The 13,016-nt window shown below is 37.7% G+C and overlaps 1 protein-coding gene across 1 annotated transcript; it reads right to left on the bottom strand.

Annotated features, from left to right (window-relative positions):
* Positions 1-5,183: 5,183 nt before the first annotated feature.
* LOC147861034 (uncharacterized) lies at positions 5,184-12,501 on the bottom strand. The gene is made up of 7 exons (XM_087323335.1): positions 12,157-12,501; positions 6,743-6,973; positions 6,466-6,576; positions 6,163-6,218; positions 5,941-6,085; positions 5,329-5,508; positions 5,184-5,231 (listed from the first exon to the last, which is right to left on the bottom strand). Exons 1-7 carry the CDS (start codon positions 12,427-12,429, stop codon positions 5,184-5,186), a joined length of 1,044 nt encoding a protein of 347 aa, XP_087179461.1. The 5' UTR covers positions 12,430-12,501.
* Between the last annotated feature and the right edge of the window lie 515 nt (positions 12,502-13,016).

Genomic DNA, 13,016 nt, shown 5'->3' with positions numbered 1-13,016 from the left:
CGAGACGTAGTCTTCAACGAATCGACATCTTGGTATAAGCCCAATTCAGCTCCACTCGGTGGATGATGATATTTGGCCAAGTCCTTTACCAAAGGACAATCCAAGTTCTACCGGGCTAAGCGGACCACATGAGCTCGTACAAGCGCATCTCAACTAGGGGCCAGATCGGACAAAGCTAAAGGTAAGATGCCCGAATAAGAAGTCAACCACCCTGACGACAGTGATTCGGATGTGTCAGCTCCCTCACTAAACAGTGAGTTTGGAGTACCCATCATGTGTACACCGGGAGTAAAGAAGGCGCTCACATCGGCAAGCGAAAAACTTCGACGCTCATCTAGAGAGAAGAACCCCGTCACTCGTCTCGGCCACAATGAGTATATGGCCAATAATTATGCCTTCGCAATGAAGCTAGCAGCCGAACAAGAGCCCAAGAGCTCTACCAAAGCGGCTCGTGACCCATGATGGGTGGAAGCAGTCAGCCTTCGCCCATTTCACACTACAAACCTCATCACCGGCTTAAGGGGGAGGAATCGAGACTGTCTCGGAAAGGTCGAAGCTGACGAAAGCCAAAGGGGACGTCGGACGCCTCACACGTGAGCTTGAGGGGGCGTGTTGAGATATCAAGTTCAACTAGATTTAGTTAGTTAGTCAACACACGTAACTTAGTAGTTACCTAGATAGAATCTAGTTAGTGTGTTGACCTTAAAGCCTTGAGTGGGATACATTGTAGATCCTCCACTCCCATGTTCATTTAATATAGGACTTACACCTTTGTAGCTATATCCTACTCACACATGTGTACCTTTGCACATGAGATGTATATATACCTCATTGTGAGCAGTTTTGTATTTGATGATGCTTTTTAATATACACTCTCGTTAATCCTCCCCAATTTATATTATTGTTCATAAGTGTAACTTCCTCTCTCTCTTCCTCTCACACACATACACACACATATCTCATAATCTTCCGCTTATCAACCACTCACATAATTAGACGTTAATTAACCCTTGCTTAATTACCTAATTATTAACACTCCCAGATCGAACAAGCTAGGGACTTGAGAAAGGTCATAGACGAGAGGATCCTCGATAGTCAAGTGGAATTCATGCTACAAGAGGTTCTTGGCATTGAGAAGAAGGAATTCCACGACACCATCATTGACCTTGTGAAGAGGAAGCGACTCTCGACCGGGCTAGAGAGTGCCAAACCCACGGGCGTGAACACGATATCAATGAACGAAGTGGCGGTGGAAGAAGACTATGGAGATAGCCATTACATGAGGCCACACCGGGCAAGGGCTGCAATGGAAATGTTGTCGTGGAAATCCGCGGCTTGTAGGTCGGCTTGGGTGGGACCATCGAGGTCTTGGATCAGGGAGCTTAATGATAGGTGCCAACTCAGTGCCTATTGTGACCAACCCTGCATGGTATCCAACCACCGGATAATGAGCTCACGGGCTTGTAGACACACGCCGACAAGCACAAGGTGTAATGAGGAAGAGATCTCACAACACACGACTCACAGCGAAGAGAAGAAAAGAAACGACCAATGGAATGATCCCAAGACAGGCACACCCAAATACAGCAGGTGACAATAAATCATTTAATGATCGAGGATGTAAGTACAATAATCAGAGCACAATCCTCAACGATTACACGGATGTGAGCCTCTGGTAACCACACGAGCAGAGGCCTCACGTGAACCTAACGGACAGAGCAGAACATAACAATTCAAAACCGAGACCCTTCACTCCTAATTCGATTGTGCTCAATCTGACAACACTTCGACCCATCAAAATGATCTCCCCTCAAACAATCATCCTTCCCTCCCTTTATAGCACCTAGGAGCGTCGGTTACATCAAGTTGTTATGACAGTTGTTTGGGTCAAAGATTCTCCCATGATTTTCTACCACCACATCCTATAATTCCTCCCTCTTTTCGCGGGCACATAAATACCTTGTTAATATGCTCTTTATTGACATTCATTTTTATACAAAGAACATTTTATGTGCATATGTGGCACCCCTGTTCCCACGCATCCGATGAATCTTCCTTCCTGTGGTTGGAATCCTTCACGACAACATCGATTCAGGTCGGGGACATGAAGGAACACGTGGTAGCATTGATAACATTGATCGACCATGGATCGGAAATCAATCTTATGTCTATGGACTTCTACAAGAAGGGGAAGTGGCCGATCAACACCAAGAACAGGTAGAAGATAAGAGCGGTGACCCAGGCGATGGAAGAGTTGCATGGAGCGTGCTTGAACGTTCGGGTGAAGGTGTGAGACGTTGACGATCAATACCAAGAGCAGGTAGAAGGTAATGACATTTTTCTGCCAGTTTTGCTTTATGTGTGCCGTCCGCAGCCATGGTCGTTGTAACAAGGGATATGCCCCTTGTGCGTTTAGTTGCAAGACCACTGCGGATATCTGGAATGCATGTCCTCCAATTGTAATTTCCAAATTCCGAATAAGTTCGGTTGGTCGGGTTAAGATGCACTTAGTCTTGACATAAGTGTCATTGACTTTAAAATAAGTACTATCTATCACTGGCTTTGTATCTAGGGAGCTGGGTCATATTGAAAGACAAGTCAGATGAAAGAAAAGGAATTTCCCCAATACTATCAACTGACTTGCACATTTAATGTGACGCAGACCAAATAGAGAATATGATCCAGTCTCTATCTCCCTTACAGTGGCTGTGACCATTATCTGTCCCCACAAATTTGTAGTCGACGAGTCCAGATACCATCTAAGCTCTAAAGCGTGAGTGCATGACTACCATTGCGCGCTACTCTCACGCTCATCCACAAAGAACAATCACAACTTTCTTTAGCCCCATCACTCCTACTAATGCTACAAGTCAATCACGAGATACACAAATGGGCTTCCGACCAGGACATAACAAAGGGGCTACAATTGATTGGGCAATAGCAATTTGCCATGCACATAGGCCCCAGCCCCATGGACCACGACCTCAACACCTTTGTCATCGACAAATAAAAGCCATTATCTCCCACCATCGTAGGTGCTTCCCTCGCTTCGGAGACATTTCCATTCTGGATCGACCTATGCTAGAGATCTTTCGAAGACAAAAGCTACAATATATCTAACTTGGGAATCTCACATGTGCTGAAAACCAGATTCCCTCATCTCTTTTTATCTTATATACTTTTATATTTACGGAGTATTATTTACTTCTTTTTTAATTGTTGTTCTCAAGACAAGACAACACTTAAGATGTAATCTCTTGTTTGGTCTTATAGGCCATTTTGGCCTCTTAAAAGACGTTAATGTATCTTTCTTTCTTTCTCATATGTAATAGAAAGTTTGTTTTCAGATATACATCTCTGTAAGTGTAACTCTATATGCCTATCTAATCAATTCTCAATATTTCTAGCAAAACTTTCCAAAGTAAGACAGCAACCTCAATGTTGGGTGATAATGGCCTTGATTTGTTCCTTATAAAAGTGATAGGGCCACGGTCTAGATGGGCATGGTCAAAGTGCATGAAAATTTGATATTGGCTGATCTGCTGCAACCCTTTTTAAGTGCTGTTGTCAAGACCCTACTTTGTAGCCATTGATTGACTTGAGCATGAGGATGTGATGGTGCTAAATAAAACATACACTGATGATTCTAGGTTGATGAACTTTATGGCTGTATATTGTCCAACAACTTCTCTCTTTGTCTCTTGATTTTTAAATCGGGCATTGACTACAGCCTCGTCGTTTGAGAAGAGCGGTGGTATCTCCCCCCTTACATCATTAAAAACATTGCAATGGCACACATAGTGATCCTCTCATTTCACATCCCGATGACACAATCAGCAGATCCTTTCTTCCATAGCTCTGTGTGTTGGAGGGTGGCAGCTCCAGACCTGCACTCTCTTTCATATTTATTATCTCTGTACTACATTCTCTCTTTTCTCAGATTCTTCTCTCTCTAGAATCTGCAACTCTTTAAATGCCTTCTCTCTCTAGAATCTGCAATGCTTTAAATGCCTTTTCTCTCTTCTACCTTTTCCAAGATATTCCTAGTTTTTTGTACCTGTTTGGTAGTACAAGAGTCACTTAACTACCAAACAGCCATTTCACCCACATTCCCCAATTTTGTATAAATAGGCTATACCAGCCTCTTTTGTATAAGTTTTCATTTTCAGTGATATCAGTTTGGACCACTCTCTTCATTTCCAATTTGGTCATGTCAAAGTGTTGACAACCCAATATATATATATATATATATATATATATATATATTCTTGCATTTCGACACACCAAGAATGGTTATTGCCATGTTATACCAATTGTTTTGATGACTTAAGTGCCAAACTTGAGTACCTCTTCTTTGGGAGCTCCCATGTCCATTAGATACCCATCACTAATCAAAATAGTGCCTCGGTCACTATTGGGCTGCTCCCATCCTGGATTATATCATGGGCCATCAATGCCTTGCTCCTTATCATGTGGACAATCATTAAGAGTAGAGGTCTCTCGAAATTTGTCCAATTATCTGCCCCATAAAAGAGAACCGGAAACATTCATGATGGCACATATTAGTGCCTCCCTAGACCTCCCAACAGAGGTCTTCGAAAAATTGCAATCGATTTTGAAATCTTCAAATATTCTTATTGTGTTGGGAAAAGTAAAGTTTAGGCTTCAGAGCTTCAGTAAACTTCATGAAGGTAGAACTTCAGTTATGTCTCTAAAGGCAATCATTCAAACCTAATGTTGAACAAGTCTACTAAAAACATCAACGTAATACATAATTTATATAATAATGGTGAGTTTAATTAGGTATTTGTTCAAGGTCAAGCAGATGCAAGAAGCTGCTCCACTCTGAACAACCCACGGCAATAATTCATTCAGCCATTCTAGAGAATATTTTGCCTAAATAGAAGACCACATATAGTAAACATTTTGAGTCCTATTGCGACACATCAATAAGGATGAGATATTGCAGATCTCAATGTTTTGATCTTTACTTTCCTCTGATCGTGGTAGCAAGAAATTAGATTGAAATATAAATCCATATCATAATAACTCATCTATGTATCAGCAAAATGTAGCAATATTTCCATTCACCGATTCTAGAGAATATTTTCCCTAAATAGAAGACCACATGCAGTAAAAGTTTTGAGCCCAATTGCAACAGATCAATAGACACTCTTAGATGTTTAAAGATGAGATATTACAGCTCTCAATGCTTTGACCTTCAATTTCCTCTAATTGTATTAGCAAGAAATTAGATTGGAAAACAAATCTATACCATAATAACTCAACTATATACTAGTAAAATGTTGTCCTAAGAAAGCGTGCTACCTGCCTTTGCTGACCCAACCAGAGCTGATTTATCTGCTCAGTACGATCCCTAAGCTCAGCATGCAAGGAGCTAGTGGTATTTGCATGAAATGCATCAAGTTCCTGTGCACGCTGTAACCATGATTGAGCTTCTCTAAACTGCCCATCTTTGTATACAAGGGTTTCTTTTACACTTTGATGCTGGTAGAAAAAAGAAATGTCTTAACAAGGGATATTAACAAATCCCAGTAACTCTTTCATCACCTAATAAACTTTATATTCAAACAAACACAAAGATATGTAAGCGACTTAGAATATTGCATGATAAAATCCAAATGAAAGATAGAACTTTCAGTAGTCAAAGACTAAAAACGATTTCATATACAGCCCCAACAACGAATTGGAATTCAAGGAAGCTTGTTGCTTTTTAGATTATAAAGCATGTTGACAATGTGAAGACTATACGGTTTGATATAATGATTACCTCCTTCAAACAGAAATTCAGAAAGAAATAATTGTGATCATGATTCATGTAAAAGACAAATTGAACACATGGATGATAAAATGCATGTATACTTCATATCATAAATTGATTAAATAAAAAGATGAAAAAAATCAAAGAAAGTCCCTTACTTGTCTATCAATCTCTTGCAATTCCCTTTCCTTTTCCTGTAACCGTTCTTCCAAGTCATGCAAATGTCCCAATAATTGTGCTCTCTCTGTTTCAAATTCTGCATGAGCATCCTTTTGCTCCACCAAAAAGTTTTCACGCTCACGACTAGGAAGATGACCACGAAGCAAGTGAGTTGATGTTTGATTATGTTTCAATATTAAATCAATGCAAAAAGTAGGTACCGGAGTGTTTCAAGTTCACTAGTTTGTTCACGTAGAAGACCATCTTTTGCCCAGACCTGAAAAACCATAAATCAATGTGTCTGATATATTGCTCAAACTCTTATCATCCCAAATTCCAGTAGCTCTATAAGTAAAACCACATCATGCTATGATCAGGAACCCATATTTAATACTGTAACTTCGTAAATTTTCCTATGATTCACTAATTATTTTAGTTAAAGCTTAGAGGCTGCTTCAGCAATTATCTCCTCCAGGACCAGTGCATGAAGATGAAAAACGAAAGAAGTCTTTCAAGGGTGATACCTGATTGACTGCTTCACTAGTCTCTCTTTGATTAACATGTAGCTGATGCTCCCTTTCCTCAAGTTGTTTCTGCATTTCATGTACTCTCTGGTCTTGTTTATGCAATTGTTCCTAAAGCAGTAATTTTACTTTTTTAGCACCAATTCTTTATTTTCATTTAGAAAACCAAAAAAGGAAATAAATTTGCATTGCGTTTATCATCTAAAATACTACTTATCATTGAGATGAACAAAATGATGAAATTCATTTAGTATGTTCAAAGTTGTTTTTTACATGCCTGTAAACTAGATACAATACTTGCTTGCTGCTGAGTTTTCTCATCAAAACTGTTTTGCATCCTTAAAATCTCAGATCGTGCAATGAACTGTCCTCTTAACTCTGCCTCCAATCTTTGAAGTTGCTCCCTTTGACGTATGACATCATGTAAATGTTTCTCTACTGTTTCATTGAAATTCTTTGGGCTTGGTTGATTGTTGGATGTAATATTATCATCATGAATTTCAGATATCTGATATTAAAAGAGCCTAATATCATTAAACTATAAAATCACTATTCATGAAATCTGCATATGAGACGTACATCTATGTTCCAGATATAATTGGATGGTTTCTGTGAAAACCAATATAGGGCTCATTTGAAATAAGATCATGCATCGCACTTGAACAATAAGAATACAGATGGGGCAAAGCGCTTGCCAAGTTGAGACCTACGGAAATATCAGAGTTACAAATATAAAACATGGTATTGACATTTGCTGAGGTACTCTTGATTCAATCTCATATGCATCACAGAATTTAACCACGCATAAATGCAGAACCACTTTTCTACATTGCCACTATATGACTGTCGAAGATGCCCATAAAGTTGATGAAATTTTGAAAAAGTTTTTCTTTCATTAAATGCATTGACCTTGTGATTATGAAGCTGTTTTCTAATCTGCTGGGATGACACAATACCAAGACTTCTTAGCCTTGACATTCTAGAGTTACAGATGTTGATCGCTCGTCCAGCATAGACATGAATTTCCATGTTTCGTTTTTGCAACTTAAGCACAGTAATGCATGATCAGAGAGCGAGGTTGGTACAGTTAAACCTATAGCTCAAAATGGTTTCATGAGTAGGGATTCCTGGTTTATGACATAATTAAGATAAACCGTGAAATAATTAAAAAACAGCCTATTAAAAAATTTTACAATCACAGTCATTCAAGATATTACAGCAGGAGAATTGTACCTGAATTACCTAAAATTTGATGTAGTACTTCCTTAGAACGAGTTGCAAAATAGAAAAGGTTCATGCCTTGAGAAGTTATTATTGTTCGTTCTATGTCTCTTTCTTTTCTTGGTTACTCCCAAGGCCCCATTGTGGGTCATGAAGATCTTCATGGTACCACCCCTCTTAACGCTCAGTGACCATGATGGAATATTTCTTCTTGGTGGTGACCATGTAATGAGATAGCCATGACTTTAACGATGCAGTCAAAGATACTGGCAATGCAAAGGTGGCAAAATTTCAGTGCATGAGGTGAATATTTCAAGGGAAACGGCAATGGCAATGGTGGCATGCTACATGACGACAGCCAAGATGATGACCAGGCAACAATCAAGATGGCAGCTCAATGTGGATATCAATAGTAATGGTGACGATGAAGAAAGATAGAATGAAAGAATCAAGAGTAGCTAAAAATAAAGAAAGATTTGGTGTATGTTATATCATATGTATCTGGTGTTTTATTCTAGATGAGTCCGGTCAAGTAGTGTAAATTGGATATGTGGAACGTCCAATGAGCAAAGTGGATACTGATAAGGAGGTGAACCACACAACTAACAAGAGGACCATAGATTGACTTAACACGACTTTATTCCTTGAATGAAGGTTTCATGCGAAATTGTTAAGATGGATAACTTGTTCAGGTATTACACTAATATTTGAGTTCTGAAAATCCCATGTAATTGCACATCACTTTTAGAGCATTGTTTCAGCATTGCCAAAAAAGATGAATTTACATTACATGAACCTAAAATGAATCCAAAGTCTCATAAGCTAAGCTTTGCATGGAAAAGTGGCCACGTTAATGTAGATAGATCTTGAGGTGTCTAAAATGTCTATGTATTGAGGTATTCAATGTAATTGAACCTTATTTATGAATGGGAATAGTCCAAGAAGGCTATAAAGAAAACTCACGTTAATGTAGACAGAACTTGACGTGTGTAAAATGTCTATGTATTGCGGTATTCAATGTAATTGAACCTTATTTATGAATGGGAATCATCCAACAGAAAACTCGTGTTAATGTAGACAGATCTTGAGGTGTGTAAGATGTCTATGTATTGAGGTATTCAATGTAATTGAACCTTATTTATGAATGGGAATAGCTCAAGAAAGCTATAAAGAAAAATCCCTACTGCAGGATGAACCAATAAGCCCATTCATCAATCAAGATGTTATTACCACTAGTTTCTTCTATAAGGGTTTCTTCTATAGCCTCCTCAAATTAAATTTGAAACTGAATGATGTACCCATAGAATGAACCATACGTGCATTCGCATTCGAGAATGATTCAATCAAACATGTATGGTAAATCATCTCAAAGTTGGATTGGATTGACTATGGTCTATATTATATATTGATTCACTCTCAATCCCAATAAGTGGACTTTAATCCATTGTGAACCTCCAACATAAATATGGTTGCAATATTTGCATTGTATCACATGCATGCCTTTGGGATGCTTCTTAAGAATCAACTCTATCCTCCTCACTTTAGAACTTTACAAAAAAATGAGTATGAACTATAGAGATTGAATCAAAATATGTCATTATAAATTATAATCAAACATTCAAAAACTCATAAAACGTATATTCGAGAATATGAAGAAAACATGACATAGGCAGTAATAGCATAACAACTTACCACTAGGGTGAGCTAATTTCTAATAACAAAGAAAGAAAAAAAAAGAAAAAAAAGGAACATGACACTACATAAAATTTTGGCCATGACATGACACTAAAGAGAGGATATGAGAAAATTGGGAATTGAACCCAAGACATAGGCAATAGTGACAATTGATCAATAGGTTGAGTTAATTTCTAATAATAAGGAAAAAAAAAAACTAATATGACACTAACATAAAATTTTGCTATGACAAAACACTAATGAGAGAGAGATGAGAAAATTGGGAATCGAACCCAAGACATAAACAGCAGTTGAATGACAACATACCATTAGGGTGAGTCGATTTGTAATGAAAATAAATGAAATTTATAAAAAAAAAATAGGAGCACGCATTTTTCCCTTTTCAAACGTTTACAAACGTTTGAATGCTTGCACGAACACGTATATTACGTTCTATGGATATACCCAAACAAGTTTTTCTTCTTGACAACTTCATACAAAACCCTCAATCAATAGATCAAGCTGTATTTAGTTCGTCTAAGCTCCTCTGGCTACTTGTATGGCATCCCATCTTCCAATTCACCTCTTTTTCATTATCCACTTCAAACAATTTATATCCATCTGACCTTTGTTCATCCAACTAATCCTCCCACCATTTTGCCTACTCAACTCAAATTTATTGAAATGTGGACAAAAGATCGATATGATGGGTAGTTTTCAATGTTCAGCATCTCTCTCACCGTCCAAGTACCACATCCACTAATTTGCCTATGACCAAGTCACAATCTAAATAAAGATCTTTATACATTGACATAGAAATATGATATTAATGCATTAAAGATTGTGAGAAAGACAAAAGGCTTAAGGGAATTTGAGTTTGTCACCTCATATTAGCAACTCAAAGTTTTAATCAACTGGGATGAAAAACAACAATAGTAGAAATGGCCATGTTATTAGAGTAGCATTTTCTACTAGTTTTTCTTAGTTCTTTGTTTATTCAGGAGTGTCAATGGTGACGATTGGCAGCATTGAATTGGAGGCAGCAACAGGCGGGGACTTTTCTTTCTTCATCTCTTCTCTTTCTACTATTTTTCCTTTGTTTCTTTCATGTTTTTTCTTATTGTTTATCCTCATTCTTCTACTTTTATTTCATCCATTTCCTTTCTTTGTTTCTTTCATGGTTTTTCTTAATTTTTTATCCTCGTTTTTCTTATCTTTCTTTTTTCTTCCTTCATTCTTCATTCTTCACTCTTTCTTTTATTGTCATTGCCATAGCCATCATCATTGAAGACAGAACACCACCTCCATCTATACTAGTCATCATTTTGATAGTCATCAAATAACCATCATCATAATTACCACAACTCATGATGAGCACTGAAGCATCACATGCCACCTTCACATCATCTTTTTCTTTGACACTGTTGTTAACGTAATAGCCATCCAGTATGTGGTCACCAAATGTAACATTAGAGCTATAATTGTAACTCTCCTAACAGGAGTTGGGAAGAAGAAAATACGCAGAAGCGAGTGAGTAACTAAATGTAATTTCTTGATTGATCAAAGAGTTTGCTGCTTTATTCCTGCTATAAAATAGGGGCTTCTTTTATAGTGCTATTAGGATTATTTCCATAAGTAAGGTTCATATATGTTGAGAAGTCAAGCTCAAAAACAACTTGTGTGTGAACATTCTCATTGCAGAACATGTTTGAAAGTCTGTTTTTGTAATAATTTATATAGAATATATTTGCTGTATTGAATGCATTGGGTATTATATGATATTCCAATAGTTGTCCCACCGTGACTGTACATGTTTCTCTGTGAGTATATAGTGATACTGTACATACACTAACTCTCCTACATGTAATGTTTTCTTCTTGTTGAGCTCCTTGGTTCTATACATAATTAATCGAAGTTCTTGCTTAGGGTTATTCTATGTATACTTCTCTCTCCCCCCTCTCTCTCCCACCAAGCTCATCTAATGCTTAAGATTTACTCACTATGAATCTTCAACTTAGAAATTGCTCAAGAAGCTCAAAGAAAGGAAATTGATCCACAGACATGACCTGAGTTTTTCACTATACCTATCACAGTAAAAAAAAACGCGCAAACAAGAATACTAGCTCATCATAATGTTTTGAATTTTTTGACACTTGGATGTCTAGAAGAAGAAATAAAAGGCGGCATAAGAAAGAATGATGATTCATCGTAATGCTTGGAATTTTGCCCATTCGGACGTGGAGGAATGTCTCATCAGAATGCTTGGGATTTCACCATTCAAAAGTCTCAATAATAAAACAAAAAAAGGACACACAAACAAGGATAGTGGCTCGACACGATGCTTGGGATTTGTGAGAAAATGTTTCAGAAATAACCTGATCAACATAACACTTGGACATTTTTCCATTGCAAGGTATTAAACACAAGCAAGGAAAAAACAAATGCCAGATGTAAAGAGTGATAGCTCATTGTAATGATTGGGAATCTCATCATCTGGAGGAAATCTCAATCCAAACAGAAAATTAAAAAAGAACCCATCATTTTAATGCTTGCAAATTTGGCCATCCAGAGGTCTCATACATAACATAAATAACTAAAAAGGAAACTAAAAATAAGCGATCAAAAAATTATACCATAGCATAATGGTCTCATACCAAACAAATATTAAATAAATAAATTTCATAAACAAAGATTAATGCCTCATCATAATTGTTGGTATGATTCTTTCAATATCCATTACAAGGCCACAAACCAAAATAAAGAATAATAAAAACGTAATGAAAAGAAAAAAGATACCTCATCATGATTATTGGACTTCTCGCCAATTTGTTGTGAATTACTCAAGCTTCCATTACTACCATTGGCAGTATGAAATCGCAAACCATTCAAAGACAAAGAAGAAGCATTCTCCACATGCATTCCATGATTCAGCCCAATCTTAGTGGCCGATCCATAAACCCGAGGATTCTCTCTCAGACCTATGTCTGAAGAAATATTATGGTCCGATACAGCTCTCCATTCTTTTCTTCCGATGTGCATACCTGAGCTGGAAACATGGCCATCCATCATGTTGGCCAATTGTATATTTATATTAGGTAGATGTGGTCGATCTTTCTTTTCTTACAGAATAAACATCGCAACGATTACAGAGCCATAGGGGGGGGGGGGGGGGGGACTGTACTCTACTACAAAGAGAGACAGAAAAGACAGACAGAGTGTGTAAGGACCAAGGTACCATGAATCATGTACATACAAAATAATATACATAATGAATAGAAAATGGGCAAAAGCCCATACATATATTCTCCATTGGGTTGCCGCCCATCGGACTCACACTTTTGTTCGTCTCGTTACTACAGACCGAGCCGAGCCCTCCTTCGGGATATGGCTAAGGATTTCCTAATGCTGTGCATGTTTGTTGATGAAACAAAGTCATTGAAGACATCATCCTACATAGGTATGTATGTGTACATGTGTTAATGTCCCATATATGTGTTTAGACATGTCTCATCCCTACAAATATTTGCATGGATGGAATCCATACCATAGTGTTTGGATATACAAATGCTTGAAGACATTACCTACCATCGAGCACATAAATGATGAGGACTCAAAACGACTTGTGTTTGATTGTCAAAGGAAGACTCTCCTATACA

Source organism: Azolla caroliniana, unplaced genomic scaffold (assembly GCF_043228905.1).
Source record: "Azolla caroliniana isolate FFs.n. ecotype wild unplaced genomic scaffold, voAzoCaro1.0.p SCAF_8, whole genome shotgun sequence".
In the NCBI taxonomy this organism is placed as follows: domain Eukaryota; kingdom Viridiplantae; phylum Streptophyta; class Polypodiopsida; order Salviniales; family Salviniaceae; genus Azolla; species Azolla caroliniana.
This window is presented reverse-complemented; position numbering and strand designations above follow the sequence as displayed.